The 26,090-nt window shown below is 39.1% G+C and overlaps 1 protein-coding gene and 1 long non-coding RNA gene across 2 annotated transcripts in view; both read left to right on the top strand.

Moving 5' to 3' along the window:
* The first annotated feature begins 5,469 nt into the window (after positions 1–5,469).
* Positions 5,470–7,923, top strand: LOC308247148. The gene is made up of 2 exons (XR_013960460.1): positions 5,470–5,798; positions 6,019–7,923. It is a non-coding gene; the product is annotated as an uncharacterized lncRNA (long non-coding RNA).
* A 920-nt stretch (positions 7,924–8,843) lies between these two features.
* The window catches only part of ASCC3 (activating signal cointegrator 1 complex subunit 3), a 288,876-nt gene continuing 271,629 nt past the window's right edge, over positions 8,844–26,090 (top strand). The window contains exons 1-3 of the mRNA XM_080665788.1: positions 8,844–9,150; positions 19,357–19,558; positions 20,439–20,589. Of these exons, the coding sequence (XP_080521914.1) occupies positions 19,469–19,558; positions 20,439–20,589 (241 nt within the window). The 5' untranslated portion in view covers positions 8,844–9,150; positions 19,357–19,468. The remainder of the gene's footprint in view (positions 9,151–19,356; positions 19,559–20,438; positions 20,590–26,090) is intronic.

Consider the following 26,090-nt stretch of genomic DNA (forward strand, 5'->3'; position numbering starts at 1 on the left):
AGCCCCCGAAGACTTCAAAGCATCACAACACTGGCTGGATAATTTCCTTCAGCGAAGTGAACTGTCTTTAAGAAGATCTACAACATTGTTTAGGTTGGAAGATACTCAAGTTATTAAGCGAGCACTTGCATTCAAGTCCTTTATTGATGATGCTGACTTCTCTAAATACAATCTTTCCAACATGATTGCTATGGATGAAACTGCAGTGTTTATGGGCCAATCATCTCAAACAACAATTGAACAGCGGGGCGCCTCCTTAGCGTACATTCCCTCCACTGCTTACGAAAGTGCATGTGTTTCCTGTATTTTGGCAATTCATCTGGATGGCACTAAAATCCCACCTTTAATCATTTCTAAGGGCAAGAAGGAAAAGATTGAACGTGTTTTGGGCGTTTTTATTCTTGAAACTGAAAAAGCCTGGGCCACACAAGCAGTTATAAGGAAGTGGGTCGATTTAATGCTGCCGCTTGTTATGCGAGGGAGCCAAAGAGGTCTGCTAGTCTGGGATGCAGCCAGCACTCACCGCGCTAAAGACATGAAGACATTTCTTCACGAAAAAAAAAAAATATATCAGATAATGATTCCTGCAGGAATGACGGCCTATCTCCAGACTCTTGATATTGCAATAAACAAGCCATTCAAAGACAATTTGCGCATGGAAATTAATGACTACATTGAAAATAGAATGGAGAGAAATCAGCGTGGAAACTTTGTGAAACCTAAACTGCAAGAAGTTGTGACTTGGGTAAAGAATTCATGGGAGAAAATCACTGACAGTTGTATTGCAAATGCACTGCAAGCAGGCTACCTTGACAAGAAGTACTCATTTAAAGACAGTGCTATTGCTAAACATGAGAGATTTGGTCCACTGATTCTGAAAGAAATGGAGTCACAAGAAATTCACCAGGAAATTCAGGAATTGTATTGTTATGATGATGTTCCAGAAGATGATGACATGATTGTCATTGAATAAATGAGTAAATTCTTGATACTGTAGGATTCACAGTTTGTCTGGTTTGTGTTGACAACTGCCGTACTACCGTACCATATACAGGTAATAAATTTCCTTTATTTTCATTTAACAATAAATGTGTACCGTATTCTTCTTCACGGAAAAATAAGACATCCCCTGAAAATAAGACCTAGCATGTCTTTGGGGGCAAAAATTAATATGACACTGTCTTATTTTCGGGGAAACAGGGTAGTAAGTGGCACCTTAACCAATAAATCTCTTAATTTCATTTTAAACTATAATGGTATTCATTCCTCAGTGATGACTCCTCAACACATTTATGTAAAGAAAGAATGTTCAAAATAAAGAGACAATTTTGACAATTTCACTGTTCCTTATGGAGGTCTTTGGAAGTTTGTGGGGAATCCTATACACTTACCTAATTTCCAAGCCTCAACATCGCTGAAATGCTGCTACTCAGCATTGTCTTTCATTCATGGTCAGCTCTAGCTTTACAGTCTCCTGGGAAACTCTGAATTTTATTTTGTAGCTGTTGTCAACTTAAAATACACATTACAGGTCAGTAATCATATATATGTAATATATATACTAGAGGCCTGGTGCACAAAAATTTGTGCACTGGGGGGGGGGTGTCCCTCACCCCGGACTGCCCCCTCTCACAGTGTGGGAGTCCTCAGGGGATGTCCCACTGATGGCTTAGGCCTGCTCCCTGCAGCCAATCAGGGGAAGGCACCACCCCCATCAACCCCTTGATGCTGCTGCCTCTGGCCTCCCTCTGCGGGAGGCGACCCAGCGATCAGGGGAAGGTGACGCCTCCATCACGTCTCTGCTGCTGCCACTGCCAGCCGTGCAGCTGCCTGAGCCTCGGCCTTTGCAGCCACCACGGTTTGCCGAGCCTCTGCACAGCCCTTGTTGCCTGAGCTTCGGGCTCTGGGCAGTGGCAGCCACCATCCACGGCTTGCCTGAGCCTCGGGCCGGTCCTGGGCAGTGGCAGCCACCATCCACGGCTTGCCTGAGCCTCGGGCTGGTCTTGGGCAGCGGCAGCCGCCATCTGAGGCTTGTCTGAGCCTCAGGCCGGTCCTGGGCAGCGGCAGCCGCCATCTGCAGCTTGCCTGAGTCTCAGGCAGCCACTGTGGCTTTGTCTGGAAGGATGCAGCATCAAGTCCTCACCCGCCCATGTGTGCCTGCTGTGCACGCAGTCTCCTGCTGATCAGTCATTGCAGCGTGATGGTGTGATGACCATTAGCATATTAGCTCTTTAATAAATAAATATATATATATATATATACACACACACACACATACACACACACACACACACAATTAGGGAAAAAAGAAAATGTTAGTACTCCTACTCCATTCTTAATTTTTTTTGTCAAATACATTCAGATGCTTCAGAATTTTTAAAAATACAAACTCATGAAAGTGATAATTGAGAAACTTTTTAAAGAAATAATTTAATTGCAGGGTTTGGAAACACCAAATTCTCCAGTTAGAGAAGTGAAGATTTAGGGGGTATGTAGTAAAGGATTTGAGTTTGCCAAAGAGATGGCCTGTCCCCCCCACCAGCATGGTTGCACCCAACTGCCCTCAGCCTTATAGGATCTGCTGTTTGTCTGAGAACCTTGAATCATACTGGGTAATCTAACAACATGATTTACCATGGGGGCTGACTTCCCATATACTGTTAGGTTTGGGGCTATCCATCCCCAAAGACCAACAATATGATTTTGGGCTTTGAGTCACACAGTATCAGTGGACCTGGAAACTGAGATGAACCAGGAGGGTAATCAATCATGCCTACATTACGAAGTCTCCCCAAACTGGTCACCAAGCTTCCGTGATCCTCCATCAGAGGCAGTATTCCATGCATACTGTCACACTTCAATGATGGAATATAATATAATAAATATAATATCCTATCTAATAAAGAGGGAATATGCTAATTGACCCTCACACAGTTGCAAAGGTGGCGGTGCCCACAGCCAATAAGGAGGGAATATGCTAATTATCTGCCACACCCTCAAAGATGGCAGTGCTCACAGCCACAAGATGGCGGTGCCCAGTCCCCTCAGCCCCACCGGGGTGGCAGGCACGCACACTTGCCTCTGGAGTCCCTCAGTCCCCTCAGCCCTCCAGCCACCCAGGGCCGGCCCGAGGCGCAGGCAAGCCTTGGATGGCAGCTGCCCAGACTCCCAGGGCTGCCCGAGGCTCAGGTAACCAGGGCCCGCCGAGGCTTGTGCTGCTAGCAGTGGCAGCAGCAGAGGTGTGATGGGGCATTGCCTTCCCCTGATCCCCGGGTCACCTCCTGCCCCTGAGGGCTCCCGGACTGTGAGAGGGGGCAGGCCGTGCTGAGGGACCCCCCCACTCCAGTGCATGAATTTTCATGCACCAGGCCTCTAGTAAAAAATATAATTAATATAATAATATAATATAATATAATATAATATAATATAATATAATATAATATAATATAATATGATATGATATGATTATGATTCCATGGCTAGAAGACAAATAAAGGTCTGCATTTGAAGCCCTCCTAGACTCTGCTCTAGGTGTGCCTTCCTTTGGCTGACCTTAATCTGAATCCTTTCCCTTTAATAAGCCATAACCATGAGTGTAATAGCTTTCAGTGAGTTCTATGAGTCTTTATAGAAAACTAGTAGCCTGGTGCACGAAATTCGTGCATGGTAAACGGGGTGTCCTTAACCCCGGCCTGTACCCTCTTCAATCTGGGACCCCTCAGGGGATGTCCTAAACCGGCAGTCGGATATTCCTCTCACAATCCGGGACCACTGGCTCCTAACTGCTCACCTGCCTGCCTGCCTGATTGCCCCTAACCATTCTGCCTGCCAGCCTGATCGCCCCCAACTGTCACCCCTGCCAGCCTGCTCACCCCCAAATGCCCCCCCTCACCAGCCTGGTCGCACCCAACTGCCCTCCCTCTGCTGGCCTGATTACCCCCAACTGCCCTCACCTCCTGGCCTGATTGCCTCTGCCTCAGCCCACCACCATGGCTTTGTCCGGAAGGATGTCCAGAAGGTCTCCCGGTCTAATTAGCATATTACCCTTTTATTAGTATAGATTACTGGGGTACTTTAGGAAACCCCTCCACATACTTGCAGTTAGTGTCAGAAGTGAGGGTAGGGATTGTGCCTCTAACTTTACAGTTGATCTAAACTTTTTCATAGGGAATTTTCAGGTTTGTTTGAGCAAGAGTCACAGCAGGTTAACGTGATTGTCACTTTTGAAGTACCAAGTTGTCCTATAAAGGTATAGGATGGAGTTTATGCTGACCTTGCCTACCCTCAAAGTAAGCACAACCTGTCTTTAAAGTTTAAAGTTCAATGACACCTTAAATGTATATTACTCTACAATAAACACCTTTATGGGGTTTTCCCACAAGAAAATATTTTTAAAATAGAGGGTGGAAATATATCTCTTCCAAGTGTCAACAAGTGTTGCAAAGTAAGGCCAGGTGTCAACAACATGAAAATATTTTGAGTGACATACTATATGATTTCATTTATGTGAAAACCAGGAATATTAATCACTACTGATAGAAGTCAGAATAGTGGCTATCTTGAGATGCAGTGGGGAGATTTTAAGTTCTCATTGGGGTAGGGTGGGGAGGGGTGGGGAGATTTGAGTTCTCATTGGGTAGGGGTGGGGAGATTTGAGTTCTCATTGGGAAGGTCATAGGGAGTATTATGGAGTGTTGGAAATGGTCTATATTTTAATTTGGGTAGTAGTCTCATTTTAGTATACCTCAATTTTTGTAAAGCTATACCTCAATAAAAAAAAATTGAAAGTTCTTAGTCACATAACAAAGGAAATATTGAGTGCAAAAATTTGTTTTTGCTTTAACAAATATTTGCTATCTACTATGTGTCAGGCATTCTGCTGCTACTTGTGGTTACAACATAGAGCAAGAACCAGAAATGAAACCTGTTTATAAACTACCAAGTCAGCCATTTTTAGCCTTTAGGCTACCACCAACAACTCGGACTTTAAACTCAGTGTGTCTTATTCTCTAGAATCAATCCTACAAATAACCCTACATAATTTTGCATCTAAATTCTACCTCTTCTTTATGCCCAATTCAGTGTTCACTTTTTGCACAAGTTTTTAATCTCCTGAATGCAGCAGTGGCCTATCTTTACTTTGGACAACTTTTGGGACTCATAACATAACATCACAACTCAGCACTTAATTATTCTCAAATAGTTTTGTGTTAAATTTGTCACCCACCTAAACTGTAAGTTCCTCTAAGTTTCTCGAGACTAGAGATCTTATTTTTGAAAAGTTCCACAATGCATAGCAAAGTGTGGGTTATGTGATATAATGCTTAATTATTGTGGGAAGAGTGGATGAAATCTTCTATTTGACCATATTAAACATGCTTAAGAACAGTTTAAGCTTCAGGAAAAATTAATCCTTAAAATAATTAATGTCCAAGATTTTATGTTGCTTTTTTTTTTTTTTACTTTTTTACTTATGTGCTTGAGAGAAAATTATTCTTGATATTCCACTCATTCTGATAAGAAATGAAAGGAGGCTCTCCTTAGGTTTTTAATACCAGTAAATTTGCCTTGAGAAAAAAAAAAAAGCATCCTGGGTAAAAAAAATTGTCTCCAAATATCTCTTCATTTCCCATGGTAATAGAACTCCTGATCAAACCCCCCTGACAGCTATCAACCTGTCTATCTGGATTTTGCTTATTAGTTCATTTTGTTCATTAGATTCCAAATATGAGTAAAATCACTTAGCACAGTGGTTGGCAAACTGCGGCTTGTGAGCCACATGCAGCTCGCGAGCCGCAGTTTGCCGCTCTGTTGACTAATGAGTTTGCCGACCACTGGCTAGACTCTCGATTCCAATAATTACAGGCTGTTGTTGTTCCTTGTGATTAAGCCCCTATCCCAGTGGTCGGCAAACTCATTAGTCAACAGAGCGGCAAACCGTGGCAGCTCGTGAGCCGCAGTTTGCCGACCCCTGACTTAGCATAATGAGTCTTTTTAAATCTATTTTCTGGCACGCAGTTTGCCGACCACTGACTTAGCATAATGAGTATGAGTCTTTTTAAATCTATTTTCAAGTCTACTCAACTTGAAAACTTTTCTTCTATATCCTATAAAAGGCCTCCTATAGTTAAACATATAATTAAAAATATGTTTCTCAATTTTATTTTTTTAAAACTCTTCCACTAGTTGAATGTTAAGTCTGCTGAAGTGGCTCTCCATGAATCTTTTCTCATATTTTCTTTTATGTTTATGTATGCTATGTTCTAGATTTCTTTGGTTTTACTTAAGTAATGATGTTTTATAAGTGTTTCAGAACTCTATTTCATTCTATGGCTGTTCCTTTTTTCCAAGTACCCTGATGTAATATATTTTGAATACTGGAGGATTATAAATTGGAGTGCTTTTTACAAATGTTCTTTTATCTCAGGAATTATACTTGATTCCTTTAGAGTTAGTTTTTCTACCTGCTTTTCTTTGTCTTTTTCATAGTGGTAATTACCGTGACTTGCCTGTTGATTCTTCTTTTTATGTTCATATATGTATAAAAAGAATTGGTCATTGATGTGCTTTTCCTTTGTTTTTAGTAGATAGAATGTCTTCCAGTTCACTCTTCTTTATAGATAGTTTTGATAAATTCAATGAAGTATATTTCTTTGGCCAGAACTATCTAATAGAAATAAGATTCAAGCCATATATTAAAATTTTCTAGTAAGCACATTAAAAAAAAAACAACAGGTGAAATTAATTTTAATATATTGACCCAATATATGCCATTATTTTAATATGTAGTCAGCATAAGTATTAAGATATTTTACATTTTTTGTACTAAGTCTTCAAAATCTGGTGTGTATTTCAGATTTACTGCATGTCTCAATTCAGATTAGCCACATTTCAAGTGTAAATAGCCATATTTGGCTAGTGGCTACCCTACTGGACAGGGCAGTTCTAGACACAGTCTATTTTCATTTCCTCCTTCTCCCTTAAGCCTCTGGAATTGTAATGAGAACAATAAATGTACTAGCATTTATTGTTAGTACTGCTCATTATCATATGGCCTCCTTTCATTATTTACCTTTTGATGCATTTGTCTTGTCTCATAGCTAACCTGTAAATTCTTTTTTAAGGCTGAAACTATAGACTAATTGAATCTCAAGGTTGGAAATAGCTTAAAAAAAAAACACATCAACTAATTCTTCTCTTGATGCATGGCTTCTCTGCACCTATTCCCCTTTAAAAACCATCGGAATCTACTTAAAGTAAAATCCAATGGTCAGGGCTTCCATCCACCCTAAGCAACAACTTTTCTGGCTAGTGCTAGAAGGGAATCTTCTTTTCAGGATCTGAAATCTGTTTCTCTTCAGTGTGCACTTAACACCACATGAAACAAATCTGTCATCTGAAGAGTCTTTACTTATTTGGAGGTAGTCCCAGTAGCTTTTTCCTTTCTATAAAAATCCTTCCAAGTTCATTCAGTACTTCTTCATTGGTTGTGCTTTTGAGTTCTACCCATCATTTTGCTCTCTTCTGAAATAATTCCAAATTCTCTGAGGTATTTTTAAAGTGCTCAATCTAGACTGAACAAAGAACTCCAGCTGTGGTTTGGCCAGTGAAGAGTATCACTGGGTCACTATTGGCTCCTTCTCTATAAAAAACAGTTCAACCAGGTCACAAGACACATTCCTATGAGAAGGGGGATGGAAGAGCAAAAGGGCATCACAACACATTATTAACACATATTGTAACAGGGTATAGCATAGACTAACAAAAGTTATAGTCTAAAATATTAGTTTCATATTTAAGCATGTTACAGGTAGCAGCAGTTCCAGTTCTCCTTTTCACCAGTCTTGATCACAGTAGTCCAGCAGATGTTGATGGCTAGCCAGGCCTGAAACATTCTGTCCCCAGATATCAACAATAAAACCTGCAGAGAGAAAAAATGACAGACGCTGACACACATCAAAGAGATCAAAATCACCTGAGAGTGGGAATGTGAAACTGCAGGTCACCAGAATTCCTTAGTTCCCCTCTTTCAACAACCCACCTATAAAAACCCGGTCTGCACTGAGATGCTAAGATGGGCTTTGAGATGAGAGTCCCCCATTTTCTCCAGTGATGGGCACTTGAATAAACCTCTTTCCTACCATCAGCACCTGTGTCTTGTGTTTGGCTTCAGGGTGGCAGGCAAAAGACCTGAAGGTTCTTTGGGCCCGTTTCAATACCATCTTTACATGCCCAACTTTTAGTCCAGGACTATATACGCATACACTGCACAGTTCTTGAGGTTAGTCAATATTTTCTGAATGTTGCCTTCCTGTTTTTTTCAATTGAGCCAGAGAATCATCAGGCCGTTTGTTTTTGGTGGTGGGTGGTCCAACCAAAGAGGCAACTAGCACAGATAACTTGAAGAGAAGTACACTGAGAATCCAGAAAGCTTAAGGAAAGCAGGACTTGAAACCAGGGAACCCTGTATAAAGTATGCAGCAGCCGGGAGCTGTGGCTGGTGATGACACTTGGTGATGGCATTTACCTGGTTCTTCATATATAGTCACTGCTCTTCTCTCCTTTACCTTTAAGAGGAATGGTTTTCTCCATGTCTTCACTTTACAGGTTAGGGCGGGAGAGAGATTCGGCCGACTCCGGTAATAGCAGGGTTAGACTCTCAGACAAAGGGCTGGAGGAGAGAGGCCTGGCTGCCTCTGGGCACGCACCAGACCAGGAGTCACAGTCCGCGGCGCGGCCTCAGGCCAGGTCCTGCTCTGAGCTCAGCGGGCCGGAGGCGGGGTGGCGGCGCGCGCACGCGGGAGGGGTGGGGCCGGAGGGAGCGACGTGCCTACGTTGGCGCCGCCGCGGGCCGGTGACGTGTGGGCCCGCGCCTGCTCCGCCCCATCCCTACTTGCCGGGTCTGTCAGTCTGTCTGGCTGTGGCGGTCTGCCCATCCGCGCGTGCTGTGTCCTGGAACTGGGAGCGGACCCGGGCAAGCCCCGCGTTAGGGTGCGGACGAGGGCGCGGCGGTGCGGCGGCCGCCTGGCATCCTCTGCTCTGCCCCACGCGCCCCACCTGGCGTGGGAAGGAAAAGTAAAACCGAAAGGGAGGGAGGCGCGGAGCAGGAGCTGGCGGAGGGATGGGAAGCGTGTGAGCCTGAGTCTGGAGGTGAGGAGGTGGAGGAGGGAGGAGGAGAGGGGGCGCCGCGGCCCAGTGAGGCTGGCGGGAGGTGGGGACTGCGGGGTGGGCGCGGCGATCGGGCTGGCCCCTCCGGTGATGTTCGTTCAGCCTGGGAGGCTGGCCCGAGCTGTCACCCCTCTGCCGGGACCTGTCCCAGACCTCCGACAGTTTCCTGCCATTCTTGGAATTTGTACGTGGGGGCTGGGAGCACAAAAATGAACCGAGCCACATATTTCCCAGGTGTTAGGCCACAGAGTGATGACCACGTGTGCTGATTTTTCTTTCCTGTGTGTGGGTAATTAGTTAGTGGATGTTTTGTTTTGTTTTAGTTCCAAAGTCGTGGTAACTTTCGTTTTCTTCGCGTAGATTCTGGGAGGGAATGCTGCTGCTTCCTTGTGTTTTTTACCCCTACACTGAAAAGTAAATAGACTGGGTAGGGAGTTGACCATAGTGAATTGTGAGTGAATTTAGCAATCGGGTAGTCTAGAATGTCGTTTTGAAATAAGTAAGTGTGTGTGTGCGTGTGCGTGTGCGTGTGCGTGTGCGTGTGTGTGTGTGTTTATGCGCGCGCGCGCTAAATAAGTTTCTTAACACACATTGGCTTATTCATTGAATGCAGTGTGTTCTTGTATCTTGCTATTCTTTGGTTTAAAAGAAGCATAGTTGTAGTGGTAGCTAAAAGTTTGATATGAATGAAATCACATGTGCAGTTCTAAATAGTAACCATATTTTCTGTTTTTCCCTAGGTAAGATTAGATTGAATAGCTGATATTTCCATCACCAGATTTCATGTTTCATAGATTGAAATTATTTCTCTGATTTTCAAAGTGTGGTCAAAAGTTAAGAATTCAACTTTTGCTTCTACTCTGCATTGTGCTCCTGTTCATCTTCCATTTGTAACGAGTTATAATGATAGTTGTAATGAGAGTCTTGCATTAGAAAAAGTTTCCCTAGAGATGCCAATTAAATGTAGGCTAAATAATTTTACTTGATTGAATTTATTTTTCATGATTTAGCTTGCTTGATCTCTGCTAAACAGTTTTCTTTTGTCACTAATATTTTCTAACATTTTCAAATACTTGCTAGGTCATTTTGAAATTGTCAGTGATTTTGAAATCAGGTTACTTGGTTTGTATAGCTAAGAAACATGGCATGCAAATATGATGAAGGAAAACTTATATTCCATTCCAAGAGAGGAATGCTTACTGATAGGACAAGTTGTCTTTTTAGAAAAATGTCTTTACTTTTTAAAAAGTGAGTAAAATGCTTTACAGGCTAAATCAGATGGAACAATATAAAAATGTTAAATTCTGGTCTTATTTACAATAGAAATAAATATCCATCCATCTTGATTTAAGAAACTTAGTTATAAAATTCTACATGAATGATTTATAAGAAGGAATTAATATGAAGGTGATACTCAGTTTGCAAAAATAAGTTTAGTACATTTTTCCCCCAGTGTTGCATGCATTTTCTAAAATGAGACCTGCTTAGGTAGTACCTTGGAGACTCACTAAACAGTTTTTTCTTCGCATTCTTTAAGGAGTGAAGGAAGCTTTGCAAAAATATTAGTACTGTCTCTACTCCAGGGTTGAAATGGTAAGGAATAACTTAAAAATCATTTCTGGAAAGCTTCACAGATCAATGCTCTGAGTACACATCATTGAACAAATATTTATTGAGTTCTTGGCACAGGCCAAGAACCATGCAAGATACCAGGGAAAAGCAAGACATACACTACTTCTTCACTGCTGGAGATTATAATCAAGATGCTGGCTTTGTGAGACTATTCAGTGAATTCATTTCTGGCAAGGAAAAATACGTATGGCCAGTGAATGCTTCCTTGATCAACCCAAAGTTTGCAAAATGAAGGCTTTGTCAACTGATTGAAAAAGTCACTGATTTTGGCCAGCAACTTGGAAAAAAATGAGGGAGTTTGAAGAGTGACTGATTTTACTTCAATTTTTTGGAGACCTTCTGTTTGTATTTATTAGAAACAGAACACTGGAAGAACATTGCTGAAATTCTGAATCCAATGGGCGTTTGGCCACATTTCTTGACATCATTTGACATGGTTGACTATACTCATTTCTTAAAACCCCTTCTTCCCTGGGTTTTGGAGATACTACACTTCTGGGTTTTTTTGTTTTGTTTTTTGTTTTACCAGCTTTTTTTGGTCTTCTGTTGAAATTCCCTTTTATAGACCTTTTCCACCTATTTATTCCTTACAGGCTCATGTGCTGCCACCTCTTACTGCCTTTTCTTTTCTGTCTACACAAAAATCCTTGAGTGATATTTTTTTCTCTCTTCTCGTGGTATTCCTCATGATTCTGATATTTAGATCCTAAACCAATCTCTCCCACATCTGAATATTCAATCTTTACATTTCATACAGACAATGTCATAGAGACATCTTAAATTTAACTTGTTTGTGATTGAATTCATGACATTTCTGCCATTCCCCTCCCCATTAAAAAAAAAAAAATCCCTGTAGTTCAGTGAATTGTACCATCATTCTGATCTACAAATGTGGAAGTCAGCCTTGATTTTTGCCCTCTACCCCACCACAAATACAGATAATCAGAGCAAGCCAAATAGATTTGATTTAATCACTTTGATTCATCCAATCTCTTCTGAATCAGTATCATTACTTCAGTTCAGGAACCCATCCTCTTTGTTTTTCATCTGGATTACTGCAATAATTTCTAGTACCTTTCTGCTTCCCCATCTTGCCTTCCTGTGGTCCGTGCCCTTTACTGCAATCTTGGTAATCCTTATTAAACACAGCTCAGGTCAAAAACTCTTTGGGAATTTTTTAACTATCAAAATAATTTCTATACAACGTAACTTATGAGGTTCTTCATGACCTGGTTCTTACCTATATCCCCAGCTCCATCTCTTATCACATTACTCATTGACCACTACACTCCATTCATCTTTTCAGTTCCTTGAATGTGAAATGTTCTTACCCCTGAGCTGGAATATGTTGCCCTCTTGACCTGGCCAACTCTTCATTCTTGAAGTCTCAAATATAAGAAAGCTGCTTCCCCTTCCCAACTCTCTTTTTATTCTGATCATACTCTCCACTGACTGCTTTTATAGCGGTTTTCTTATGTATTGACATAGCTTGTTTAATTGGCTTGTCTTCCCCACCAGACTGTAAACGTCACAAGGGCAAGTACCACATTGATTTGGCTCACCATGGCCACCTGCCTAGCACAGTGGTCAGCAAACTCATTAGTAAACAGAGCCAAATATCAACAGTACAACGATTGAAATTTCTTTGGAGAGCCAAATTTTTTAAACTTAAACTTCTTCTAACGCCACTTCTTCAAAATAGACTCGCCCAGGCCGTGGTATTTTGTGGAAGAGCCACACTCAAGGGGCCAAAGAGCCACATGTGGCTCGCGAGCCGCAGTTTGCCGACCACTGGCCTAGCATGTAATAGAAATACTAGTCAAGAAATTTCAGTTAAGTGAGTGAAAGCCGTTTTTACATTCTATTATGATTTTCCTTCTGAGCCCACTCCCACCCTAGAGTTTCTAACAAATACTGACTTTTCTCTTACCCTTGCTTTTGCTTTTCTGCTCTGTTAGCTTGAGATTTCAAAAATGTTTACCTGAACACTAATTTTAGAGTTAAATTTATGCGTGTGGGAGTTTTTGAGTTCTTTGAGAAAAATGGCATAGTGAGTTGAATAAATCACATTAGATTTTGATTTCTTTTATTAAATTTGGAGTAAACTTACTAGTTTGTAGAACATCTTATCTCTTCTTAAGAACTGAAATACATTAATCAAATAAACTAATTTCTGTAAAAATATATTTTGAAGTATTGAAATAAAGATGATATAAACATTAAAAAAATAAATATATGGAAATCCAGACCTGTAAATATGGTCCTTTTTTTGTGGCAGCTTTGGCCTCCCTTTATCCTTTTTGTCAATCCATCCATCCAGCCATTATACAAATATTTATTGAGAACCTACTATGCACCTATTTTAGGTGGCTGTGGATACTGAAGTGAACAAAGCAAAGTTCCCACCCTCATGGGACTCATTCTCTTGGATGAAGCTGACAATAGACAGAATATATGTGTATATGTGCATATGTACACATGTATTCTCTGTTGTGGCTGGTGTGGCTCAGTTGGTTGGGCATTATCCCATGCACTGAGGGATTGCCAGTTCGATTCCTGGTCAGGGCACATGCCTGGGCTGGATCCCAGGTAGGGAGTATCCGGAGGCAGCTGATAGATGTATCTTCAACTTTCATGTGGATGTTTCTCTCCCTCTCCTTTCCTCTCTTTTTAAAAATGAAAAAAAAAAAAATCTTAAAGCATATATGTAATTTTTTAATACAAAAATAAACATCTTTTTTTAGTATAAGTGTGTCCCATGCAAGTATGTCCCAAATGTTCATGGGACATATTATACTGAATTATTTGTTGTTTACCTGAAATTCAAATTTAACTTTATAGCCTATATTTTTATTTTATGGAATATTTCAAGAATGTGGAAAATTTCAGCAAATATTGTAACAAACACTGTTGTACTTGCCATATAGATATAATAAGTATTAATATTTGCTTTGTTTCAGATCTTTTAAAAACTATTGCTAATATTTTTTCTTTTGCCGCTTCTCTCTCAATCCATAGAGAAATGATTATATTACTATTGAAGGAATACACTACATTGGAACTGGTGTATATAGCTCTGATACAAGTTTCTATACACATATTTCTGTGTAATGGGTTATAAACCAAGGCATAATGAGAGGGATTGAGGAATGAAATGGCACTTAATTAGCTTGGTAAAGAGAAGGCTTAAAGTAGAGTGCCAGGTATCTTCAACTATTTAGAAGTCACTCATTGAAAAAGAGTGCTTAAATTTTACAATGTACTGACATTAGGCAGTACAGATAATTTTTCAAAAGAGTTTTTAAGATCAGAAAGCAGCTTCCAGTATTTAGTGACCTAGTTATTTTATGGTCTATACTTACACAGAAAATTTTATAAAACATTGAAAAACATCACTGTTCAACCTATACAGATATCATTTTTATTAAAAAAAGTCAACAAATATGATTTTTCTAATATCTTCACTGTAAAAATTGTGAACCAGCAGTCCTTAGAGAAATGATTACTTTAGTATTACACAATTTAAGGTAACCTGCTGTAATTTTTAAAACATCAGAGAAAATGAATTTCAAAAATATGTTCCTAATGTTTGATGCTTTATGAGGTATGGTGCTTCTTTCAGTATTAAATTTTAAAAGTTGGAGTTGTCATTGACAAAACCTGTTTTTCCTCTGATTTGTAGCGTATATAATTTATGCTAAGAAAAATGACTTAGAAATTATAATATGAGAAGGAATGAAAAATATCAGCCTGACCCTTTCAAACATCTTTCAGTTTAGGAAGCTGTAACAGTGGATGGAATCTGGTAGGGAAATGATGGTTCAGGGCACATTTCTGACTGACGTAACATAAGGGAGGAGAGGACCCTGTTTTTATAAGAAAACTTTTATTCATAAATATTGAAATAAATAATTCAAATCAGAATGTTAGATAATGGTCACAATACATGCTTTCATAAAGTTCAAATAAAGCATATATTAAATACAATATTGTAGCACAATAGAATTCTTACTATCTATATATTCTGGTTCATAATACCTAATGAGTAGGTAATTTCCTTATCTGTTTTTATATTTCATGATTACCACATTAATTCATTTGAGTCCTGATTATAGTGTCTAGTTTTTCTCTCTGAGAGAAAGGTGGAGAGATTTCATCTGCTGCTATTACCAACTGTGTGCCAATTTTTTATATATAGTGTCAGTGTTAGGGCTTTTTATGAATTTCCTCTACTATGCACAAAACAGTAAGTGAAGATTAAGGCCATGAAACCCTTTGATAAATATTTTTTGGATTTACGGTGTATAATTCTAATTCTTTGGGTGTAAAACTTGAGTCAGATTTCTAAAGGGTCACCAGTTGCAGAGCTCACACTGAGGAATGTAATGGTGCTCCATGTAATTATGGTACAGAGAAACAAGTATACAAGGTCAGGAAAACCCTTTCTTTGTAAACAGCTAAGGCTTGTTCCAGGGCATCACTGGAGTTTCGGTTTGGTGTATGAGGGTGCTTCTTGAGAGGAGGATACCTCTCAAAAGTAGGTTTACAGTTGTGAGTATGCACAGCAGAGAGGTTTCAGTTCAGGTTAATCTTTAAGGGCTTATTAAGGGACAGGCATAAATTCCTTGGGTCTGTCTTTCAGAGCCCCATAGATTGGGGTAGAATGAGCATTTTGCTTTGCTCAGATCATCTGAGCCAGGATCTTTTCCACTGGACCCATGTGGGGAAAAATAAAAATACACACTGCCTAGCATGTAGTAGGTCGGCTCCAGGTGTCCTGTAGAGTAATAGTGTGCTTGTTTGATCCCCGTGGGAATTTCTAATAGTTCTTGTTCTCATATGGTGCTGATATGGTTCTCATATGTTATTCTAGCCACTTGTTTCCCAGGGCATTTAGAAGAAAAGCTTTCCTGCCCTGGCAGATGTGTCCCAGTTGGTTGGGCAACAACATCTGTGCACCTAAAGGTTGATGGTTTCATTCCTGGTCAGGGCTCAAGCCTGGGTTGCGGGCTCCATCCTTAATAGGGTAGAGGGCCTGCAGGTAGCCAACCCATGTTTCTCTCTCTTCCCCTCTCCCTTCCCCTCTCTCTAAATATTAAAAAGAAAAGCTTTCCTTACCCTTTGTTAAGAGTAAAATGAATATAACTATAGGGGTCTTCTGTAATACAAAGGCAATTTGGTTTATGGTTATGAGCCTGTCTAGGTTTAACCCCTAGGGGTACCTTTAAATAGGAAAAATGGAGTTATTATTAAGTAAGTAGTTGGGATATAAGAACCTCATACAAATTTTATTTTTAGCAAACCATTGTATACATTGATTTATATAAAAATATACACAGGGTGGGGCAAAAGTAGTTTCACAATTATGAGTATGCAAAACAGTTTATTCTTGTTTTATGATATATTAATTGTTGCATTATTTTCCAGACGGATAACTGTAAACCTACTTTTGCCACACCTTGTATGTATGTGTTTTTCTTTCTTTCCCTTGCTTTTTCTGTTGTCCATGCTCCAAGTCTGTTTCCTAATTTTATTGGACACTATTCAAGAGCAGTTGCTTCTTGCTTAGGAATGAATTAGAATCTAAAGTGAACTTTTTTGGGGGGAAATAGATAATAATTAAAATTTCCCTTGAAAATTCCTTAGTACTCCAGGTTGTCACAACATACTGTCTCTCAATATGCCCTGTCCAGTATGTTTTCCCTCCAGATTTGGAACATATCACAATTTCTTCAGATGATCCAGGTGAACAAATTGGCTTATCTTTAATGGCCATGTTGTATGTTCTTTTTTAGAAAGGGAACAGTGTTTTAAACATTGGAGTCATGCAATGCAGCAAGATGTTCACAGTTTGAGATGCATATGGTGATTGAAACAGTGTAAGGGAGCACTGTATCGTATTGCTTATTCTCCATTCATCTAGAACATGTATTCAGTATGTGAAATAGTGGGCATAGTCTCCAGAATTATTATTTTTGTCTGTTTATACCTTTTATTTGCCATATTGTGTTTGACTGATTGAAATAATTACATGTGACTCCACTACTACATTAACCAATAAGGTATAATACAAGTAAGTAATAGAAAGTAAAAATTCTAGGATTTACTATGAAATATGACCTCTTTTTGAAGTTGCATAATAGAGGATTATATGTATGAGGCTGATGTTTTTTGAATTCTGATCTTGATAGTGCCCCATCTCAGTGCCATCTGATCTGCTAATTCAGAAAGTTGGTGGTGATTCCGAAAACCTCATGGTGGGCTTTCCAATTTGAGAAGCCCTCCAGCTGACTTTGATGGACACCAAAGTTTGAGAATGTCTTCTCTGTGCTCTCTACTGACTCCTGCTTTGATTTCTTCTTTCAAATATTCCAGAAAGTGTTATTTAGAAAAATACAAATGTGATTCCCTGAATCACCTTGTTTCCAGAAATGCTTTCCAAAATTCATTCCCAATGGGTAGTTAAAATTCAAAATGGATCATTTTGCTTTCCTGATTACTTTTTTTTTAGTATGATATAGAGAATCCAACTGTTCTTTTTCCTGGCTGTTCTGATACCATTTCCTTACTTATTTGCAATGCAGTCATTTGTTTCTGATTTCGAATCTTATTTTATTTTGCTCAGTAAATGTGACCTATATCGGGGGTCAGCAAGCTAATTTGGTCATCCTGAGCCCAGGAATGAGTTTTACACTTTTTAAGTGTTTTAGAAAAAAAAGAATAAAACTAAGACTATGCAGAGGGCAGAGAGACTGCATGGTGGCCTGTCAGACCTAAAATATTTACTCTCTTTCTTTAGACAGGAAAAGTTTACTGAACCCCTGATCTAAGTGATGCTTAATTGTTGAAATTTATTAGATTTGCTTTATGGCCTAGTAGACATAGACCATTTTAAACTGTTACTGATGTACTTGAAAAGAATATATATTTTTCTAATCACTAGATACAGGTTTCTGTATATGTCCATTAAATTAAACTTATTCATTTCACTGTTCAAGTCTTTTATGTCTTTACTGAAAATTTGTTGCTGATTTGACCGAGCAGTAATTGATCAATTATTGAACTTTCACTTTGATGTTGGACTTGTCACTTTCTTTTAAGATCTACTTATTTTAATGCAATTTCAACTTTTTTCATCTCTGGCACACATAAACTAATTACTAAAATTTGTGGCACACCAAAAAATACATTATATTTTTTGCTGATCTAACCAAAATGAAAAAGGTATAATTTTGATTCGTTCACACTGGACAGCTATTGTTTCCTTGGCTATTGTCATTATTTAGCAATATAAGGGACAGAGGTCAGTGCCCTTGACCAAATAGTCAGGTATTGCATGTTTTAAAAATTCTTGTGGCACACCAGTTGAAAATCTCAGAACTGAACAATTCTTTGTTGTCAGGAAGCTGTTTTGTGTATTATAGGATGTTTAGCAGAACCACTGGCATCTGCCTACCAGAAGCTAGTAGTATTCCTCCCTCACCCCCCCAGTTATGACAACTTAAAATGTCACCAGGTATTGCCAAATGACCTATAAGGGCAAAATATCCCTATTTGAGAACTGTTTTAAGGGCTTGTATAGTGTATGTGACATTCTCCAGGGAGCATTGCCAAATTTTGTTACAATAAGCAATCTTTCACCAGGATGAGCTCTAAGAGTGTCCCATAGATAAGGACTCCCCTCAGTAAATATTATTAGTCTTTTCCTAGGAGGTTAGTTGTTTAGTTGTCAGCGCCTAAACAAGGAGATTAGATCAGGTCATCTGACTTTTTTCCTTCTCTGGGAGTTCTTCCCTTCCTTCCCCAGCTTCTTTAATTCTTTCCTCTCCTGTTCTTTAGCTTCTCTGTTACCTTTATCTCCTTTTCTCCCTTTTTCTTCCTTTTACTGTATACCAAATCATTATTGAGTGACAAAAACATGAACCTTACTCTTTGTGGGGTGACACAACACGTAAATAAGTAAATAAACAAGGAAATGTCAAATATTAATTAGTGCTATAACAGAGAATGGAAGTTTTGTGCTTTGATAGACAGTAACTGAGTAGTTGCCCTTTCTTTGATTGAGAAGTCAAGAAAGGCCCCTCTCAGGAGGTATCTTTTAAGCCAGGAACTGTGTGTCAAGGAGTCAGCTATATGAACATTGGAAGAGCATTCTGAGCAGGGAACCACTAATGCAAATGCATTTAGGTGGAAACGCTTTAAAAAACAAAAGCAGTGAGACTTTGAATGCAAGGGATAATGTGAGATGAAATCAGTGAGCATAAAACAGTATTGGAGAAAAGATGGGCATGTGCTTTCTTTCCTCTCAGTGTTATTGTCAGTAGTAATGCAGTATGTGAGACCTGTACTTGGGAATCAGTAGAACTTATTTTTAAGTAATGCTAAAGTAGTACCCACCACACGTGTTTTGTTTGTTTCTTTTTCCTTTTTCCCAACATAGCCAGTATGTTATAAAAAAATAAACAAGTTCATGGGTACAAAATGTGTTGAATTTTATTCAACATTGGTAGCAATTGCTTTTTTAACTAATTGTGTTTATTTTTCTCTCTTGGACAGGTCAATTTGTTGAGTGTGATTACTTCTTGCACCTCCTCCCAACAGATAAATACCATATTGTTTTGTTTCACTTTCGGGTTCCTCATTGTATGGATCACTGATTGAATTATAGATGGCTTTACCTCGACTCACAGGAGCCTTGCGCTCCTTTTCAAATGTCACCAAGCAAGATAATTATAATGAAGAAGTGGCTGACTTAAAGGTAAATTTTTTAAAGATGAAAACCATTATAAACATAGGACATGGGCAACTATTTGACATTTTTTTCTTTAGTTCTATGTGATTAAAATGGTATGTTTCAGCTACTAAGAAGGGGAATGTGTATAACAGTGTTTACTAATGGGAATATATATCTTAAGCATTTATAACTATATTGTCAAAGAGAATAATCAGAACTATGGTATAGAATCCTTTGTTAATTTTTCTGTTGCTAAGGTTCCTGCCAGCTAATTTTGTAATTTAATTCAGTAATTTACCCCTGGATTATCTTAAGTTTTTGGGTTTATGGTAAGATTCTTATTTGATGGAGAGAAACAATGGTCTATACCAGAACATGGGAAAGATGAATTTTATTCTTTTAAACTTAGTATCTGGTCTCATAATTGACTTCTGTCTGGTCATTATAATTGGTTGTGGAATTTATAGTCCTAAAGGTATATGAACTTATGAAGGAATGAGCCATATAATATAGTATATGAAGGAACTTGCTTTGGTCTAAGCTTTGTTAAAAAAAAACCCACAAAAAACAGAAAAATTGAGAAGAGGTACACATGGGATATTACTTACTGTCATCTTAATGTAGGACTTTTTGCTTTTTATTTTGCTGTATGAAAATAATTTCATAATGATAATTCATTGTGATTGAACCTATAAAAAGCTTTTATTAAACATACCTTTTAACAAATGAGATTCTTTTTAAACTTACTCAAGTAAGGTTCCTTCTCGGAGCTGTAAATTTGGATGTGAATAGATACAGTTTTGAATTTTTATGTTGTATAATGTAATGCAAAATACATGCGATAAGTGATGGATTTGAGAAAACCTTTAACCAACATGTCACTGTATTTTCCTATGTGTTTCAGATGAAGCGATCTAAACTTCATGAACAAATTGTAGGGTTGGACCTGACGTGGAAGAGGATAGTAAATTTTTTGAATGAAAAACTGGAGAAGAGTGAAATGCAAAGTATAAATGAAGACTTAAAAGATATATTGCAGGCTGCAAAACAAATAGGTATAGTTTTGTTTTATTTTTATTTTTTTTTAATAGGACCACTAAGGTGCAAAAATATATTTCTTTTAAATTAGAGTGCAAAGCTAAAATTTCCAAGCAAGTATTCATAATTATGAAAGACCATCTTATCTATTAAGGAGCTTAGGATACAGTCAGGGAGGCAGAAGTAAACAATTATAATACAATCAAACATGAGGAGTTTATAGGAATTTAGAGTTTGAAAACCACTGTCTTGCTTAACGTAAGGATAGGGTGAGCTAAAATTTTAATGTAGCTTGAGGGACCCTTAAAAGCCATGCAGCTTGGTCTAGCTGAACTTCGCTTTAATTTCTGTCATACACTAACAATTTCATCAATTGATTATACTTAGAGGAAATTATAATTTGAGATTGTAATTACTTATGCTTAACATGCTACTATTCCCAAGGTTGAAAACAAAACAAAACAATGACTGGTAAAAATCTGAGTTTGTTCATTGACATTTATAATTTCAGAATCTGATAACTAAAAAGCATAATTAAACTACTGTAGTTCTAAATTTTTCAAATGCAGGTTTGTTACTTATAAAAGGTTCAGACCAATACTCTTGACCTTGTGTAACTGGCCTCCACCTTTCTCTCTGACTTCACCTCATCCGTGCCTTCACTCACGGTGCTTCAGACACATGGTCTTTTCTCATTTCCTCAGACCCTCTAAGTTGGTGCCTATTTTGGGGTCTTTGCACTGCTGTTTCCCTTGCTGAGAATGTTCTTCTGCCCTAATTGTAGAGTGGGTAGATCCTTTCTTGTTAGTCTGAATTCCCCTAAAAAATTATTTTCTTAATGAGGTCCTCACTAACCATCCAATCTTACATTGTTACCTGGTCATTCTTTATCTTATAACCCTTGGTAACATTTTCTCCATAACATTTATCATTATTTTATTTTTGCTTGTTTGTTTATTACCCGTGTTTTGGGAATAGGATATAAGTTTCATGAGAATAGGACCTTATTTTTCTTGTTGAACACTCTATCCTCAGTGCTTAGAGTAGTGTTTGCATATTTTAGGATCGTCGTGAAGTTTCACTTGATTAATAAAAAAATTTTTCTCAGGTGATTTCTTAGTCGAGGGGAAAATTAAATCATTACTTTACCATATGCTAGGTTGGCAGGTTTCTTTCCTATACTGGCTTTGGATGGTATTTGTGGTATATTTTATACACATGATGAAGGCTTCTTATTTTTGCTCATCAGATCTTTAAATTTATTCAAATATTTTGACTTTGATATTTCATTTAATTACCATTGGCTTGTGATATAGTATATTATTGAATTTAATACCCTCATTGTTTTAAGTTGTGAAAGTACAAATGAATGTCATGTATGTTTTTGTATTTAGTTGATTTTATGAAGTTCAAGGGCTTTAGTAAAAATTGAGTTTTGAAGAAATTTGTGATAGAATTTAGCATGGAATTACACCTTATATTTTAAGGATATAGAGGCAATTAGGTTCATTGGAAAATAGTAGGGAAAAGCAGTCTCTAGTCTACGTGGATCACCTTGACTGGGATTTAACCCTCTGGGCTTCACTGTAAGATGTTAGGGCTACTGGGGGTGGCCTGATAAAATGCTTTTCAAAAACTGTAGAGTGTTTTTTCTCTTCAGGAGTTCCATTATAAAAATGCTTCAGAATACTTAGCAAAAACAGTACTAAAATATTGAGGTTTTTTAGTTCCGTGACTAAATTATTTCTTTATATAAATGATGTAGAAATTATGATTTTAAAAAAATATCCTTTAGATTCTTCCCAAATATCTCTGACAATTCAAAAATCATTGTTTTAAATACCAGTCATTAAATGTAATCCAAGGAGTTTTGCCTGGTGGAACATCTGATTCATACTCAGGGACTAATCTATTGACTGATACGTTTTAGAAATTGATTATTTTTTTTTGGAGCAAAACATTTTATTTTTATTATTTTTTAATCCTCACCTGAGGATATGTGTTGTTATTGTTTTTGTTGTTAATCTGCTCCCGAGGATATTTTCCCATTGATTTTTAGAGATAATGGAAGGGAGGGAGAGAGACACAGAGAGAGAAACATCTATGTGAGAGAGACACATTGATTGGTTGCCCCCTGCATGCATCCCAACCAGGGCCCAGTATTGAGGCAGCAAGCGAGGTATGTAGGTGTCCTTGACCAGAATCAAACCTGGGACCCTTCAGCCTGTGCGCCAACGCTCTACCCACTGAGTGAACACAACGGTACCCCTGACCTCATGTACATGGATGCCACAATCCTACCCCGTGCCCCTGGACAACTGAGTCTGCCCTCTCTGAGGGGATCCTGCTCACCTTCTCTCCCCTCAGACTTCCGTTCACTCTCAGCTTGCTCCTTTTTTTGGGAGAAGTAGTGACAAGCAGCCTAGAAATACCTTATCTCCCCCAGCGCCTCCCACTACACCGAGCTGCCTGCATGGTGCCCAGCTGTAGGAACTCATGTTCTCCTTGCAGAGAGTGAACTGTCCAGCCTGCTCCTGGCCCACCCTTTCTGTGAATGGACCAAGCCTCTCACCCGCCAAGCTAGTTGCACCTGATCATTCTCAGCATCCTACAACAGTGTTGAGAATAAAGTTATTGAAGGAAACTTTAAAACAACAACAACAAAACAGTGTTGAAATATCTCCCACCCTAAAAACAACATTTCTCTCTCGATGGACACCACCCCAGCATCTCCCATCTCTCTGCTGCTCATCACAGCTAAGCTCCACTTCCTCACCTTCCCTCTTATTCTGATATTGTTCCCTCTTGCCAGACCAATGTCCAGGTAGCTGTCCTACTCCTATGAGGTGACCCCTTAGGGACAGGTGACAGTGCCACTTTTGTCTGAACCATTTCTTTCCCTTGGTTTCTGGGATGCTTTTGGTTTTTCTCACTTATTGCTGGCTGCCCTTTTGTGGTTCACTTTCCTGTCTCCTCTTGCTCCTGTGTCTGACTTCTAAGCAGTGGAGTCCCCAGGCTTCTGCCCTGGACTCCCTTCCCGCCTCTTTTTTTTTTTTTTTTCATTTTTTTATTATTTTTTTAACATTTTTTTTAATTGTTTGAAGTATTAAAAATAGTAGTACATATATCTCTTTTTTTCCCCCATTGACCTCCCCCACCCTCCCCTTCCCCCCAGTACATGCCTTTACCTGCCCCCCCCCCCAGTGTCTTTTATCCATTGGTTATGCTTATATGCATGCATACAAGTCCTTCGGTTGATCTCTTACAGCCCACCCCCCCCCCCCGCCCCACAAAACCTCCTCTGCCTTCCCATGTAGTTTGACAGTCTGTTCAATGCTTCTTTGCTTCTGTATCTATTTTCCCCCCTTTTCTTTCCTTTAAAAAATCTTGCCTCTGCAGACTAGAAATAAACATATAATAACAAAAAATGTTTGAGTCCCAATTTCAATGTCTAACAGTTCTGATTCCCCGTTTCAATGTCAAACAGTTCCTTATGTGTACATGTCAGCAATGATATCTGGATGGTGGGCACATGGTGGCAATGCAGGTCCAACCCTCTCTGGTTTGGTCCTAGGCACGCTGCTGCGTCACACAGCTTCTGACTGCTAGCGTGGCAAGGCGTCATCAGCGTCTCCCATCTCTGGACTGTTTTTCCTCTTGTCTTCGTGGTTGGAGCAGACTGTCAATTCCTCTCTGTTGCAGGAATCCACATGGTCTTGGAGTTGTTTTCTGAAAATAATACAAACATATTCTCGACCGAAAGTTAATAAAGGAATCTTTTCTATATAATTGATTTGGGATCCTTTTTATTTTTGCCCAAACGATTTTCCTTTGTCTTATTTAGACACCATGTGTGTTTTTCATGGGTGTCTTGCTGTTAGCATTACAAATAAAAATTAATTTTGTAAAGTAAAAATTTTCTAGATGTAATTTACTTATAGGATATTTTTCCTTACATGATATTACCCTACATCCCCCCTTTTTTGATTAATGGAGGCTTTTGTAAATTTTATAATGCAGTCTTGATAACTTTAAATTTTAAGTTTTTGCACAAAAATATGACTGCTTTAGTTTCATTGCATGTTCAGGAATTTTACCATGAGATGAACTACCACTAGAAATTTTAGTTAACACTTTAGGAACAGCTTTTTGTCCAGTACAATTAAATTTTCTTGAATATTCACTTATTTGAATTAGCCTATTTAAATTAATCTGAAAACTTGATTATTTTACTGTCAAATTTAATCTCTACCAACAATCTTAGTTTACCCTGTAAATATTAGTGGAAAGGATTATTTGCATTCTTGAGTAGGCCCTGAGCATTCCTGGTGCTAGGCTGGATTTAGATATAGGGCAGCTGCTGTCAGCCAAGTCTCTGTCTGTTACCTGGGTCCCAATCTGAGCTGGGCCAAGTCACACTGTCTGTCACCTGTATCCCGATCTGAGCTGGGCGTGGGAAGCAAAGCAGCCATGGGAGCAGGAGACCTCCCTCAGACGGGGCGAGGTTTCAGGCCCCTGCAAGGTTGGGAAGGTGGGGGTCTGTGCCCCACCTCTGATGATCCCCAAGTTCTCTCCTGATGGCCCCTCTGCGACTGTGCCTGTCTTAGGTTGTTCCTTCCCTGAGGAATCTTACCCGTCTCTGGCTAACCAGTCATCCTCCAGGGCCAAGCAGGGTGATGTGAGGTTCAGTTCTGTCTCCTTGGTAGCCTATGCCCCCGTGGCCTCCACGCCCAGCACCTGCCTTGGGATCCCCTGGCCTGCTGGTGGGGCCCCAGAACTGATCACATATCTCGGGGAACTCAGGTTTCTTCTCCAGGGAGGGGCCAGCTCACACAATTGGGCGAGAGACAGATCCATGGTACCAGCCACCACGAGGCTTCAAGCTCAGCATGAACAGAAAGCTCAGGCAACAGCTGAGGGCAATTGGATTGTGAGAAGAGGGTCCCTCTTGGCACAAAAAGCAAGAGGGGCCAATATAGAATGCTCAAGTGCCTTCCCAGTGCCTTAATTCCTTCAGAAATTAATTATTTTGAAATGTAATGTTTCAGAAGAATATTTTCATGACAGATGAAATCTTAGGGTTGGACTTAGGTAAATGTTCTGTTATATATACTTTTTAATGCTATGTTTAAGTTGAGTAACTTAGCTTTAGTGAAACTAATAGTTGACTGTAGTCAACTACTCTTTCTGAAATCCTAGATTCTTTACGTTCCTTGTAGTCCAAGGCCAGGATATGAAAATACTGCTGATACTGGAAATGTAATGAAAACTGGCAGCTTTGAAAAGATTAGTCTTATGGTAAATATGTCTTTGTGATTTCTCTTATATCACTCTTTAGCACATGTATTTTTGGTGTGATTGCATTAAAAAGAGAGCAAGAGAATAAAGAACAATCATTTATATTTCAATTGAGTGTGATACAATAATCTGAGGTACTTGTTTAAGAACATGTACATCGAGTAGTTAGAGTAATAGGTATTTTAAGCTGGTGGGGCTATCAGGGAACATGTTGTCCAAT

The sequence above is a fragment of the Plecotus auritus genome, assembly GCF_963455305.1.
Source record: "Plecotus auritus genome assembly, chromosome: 4".
Taxonomy (NCBI): Eukaryota; Metazoa; Chordata; class Mammalia; order Chiroptera; family Vespertilionidae; genus Plecotus; species Plecotus auritus.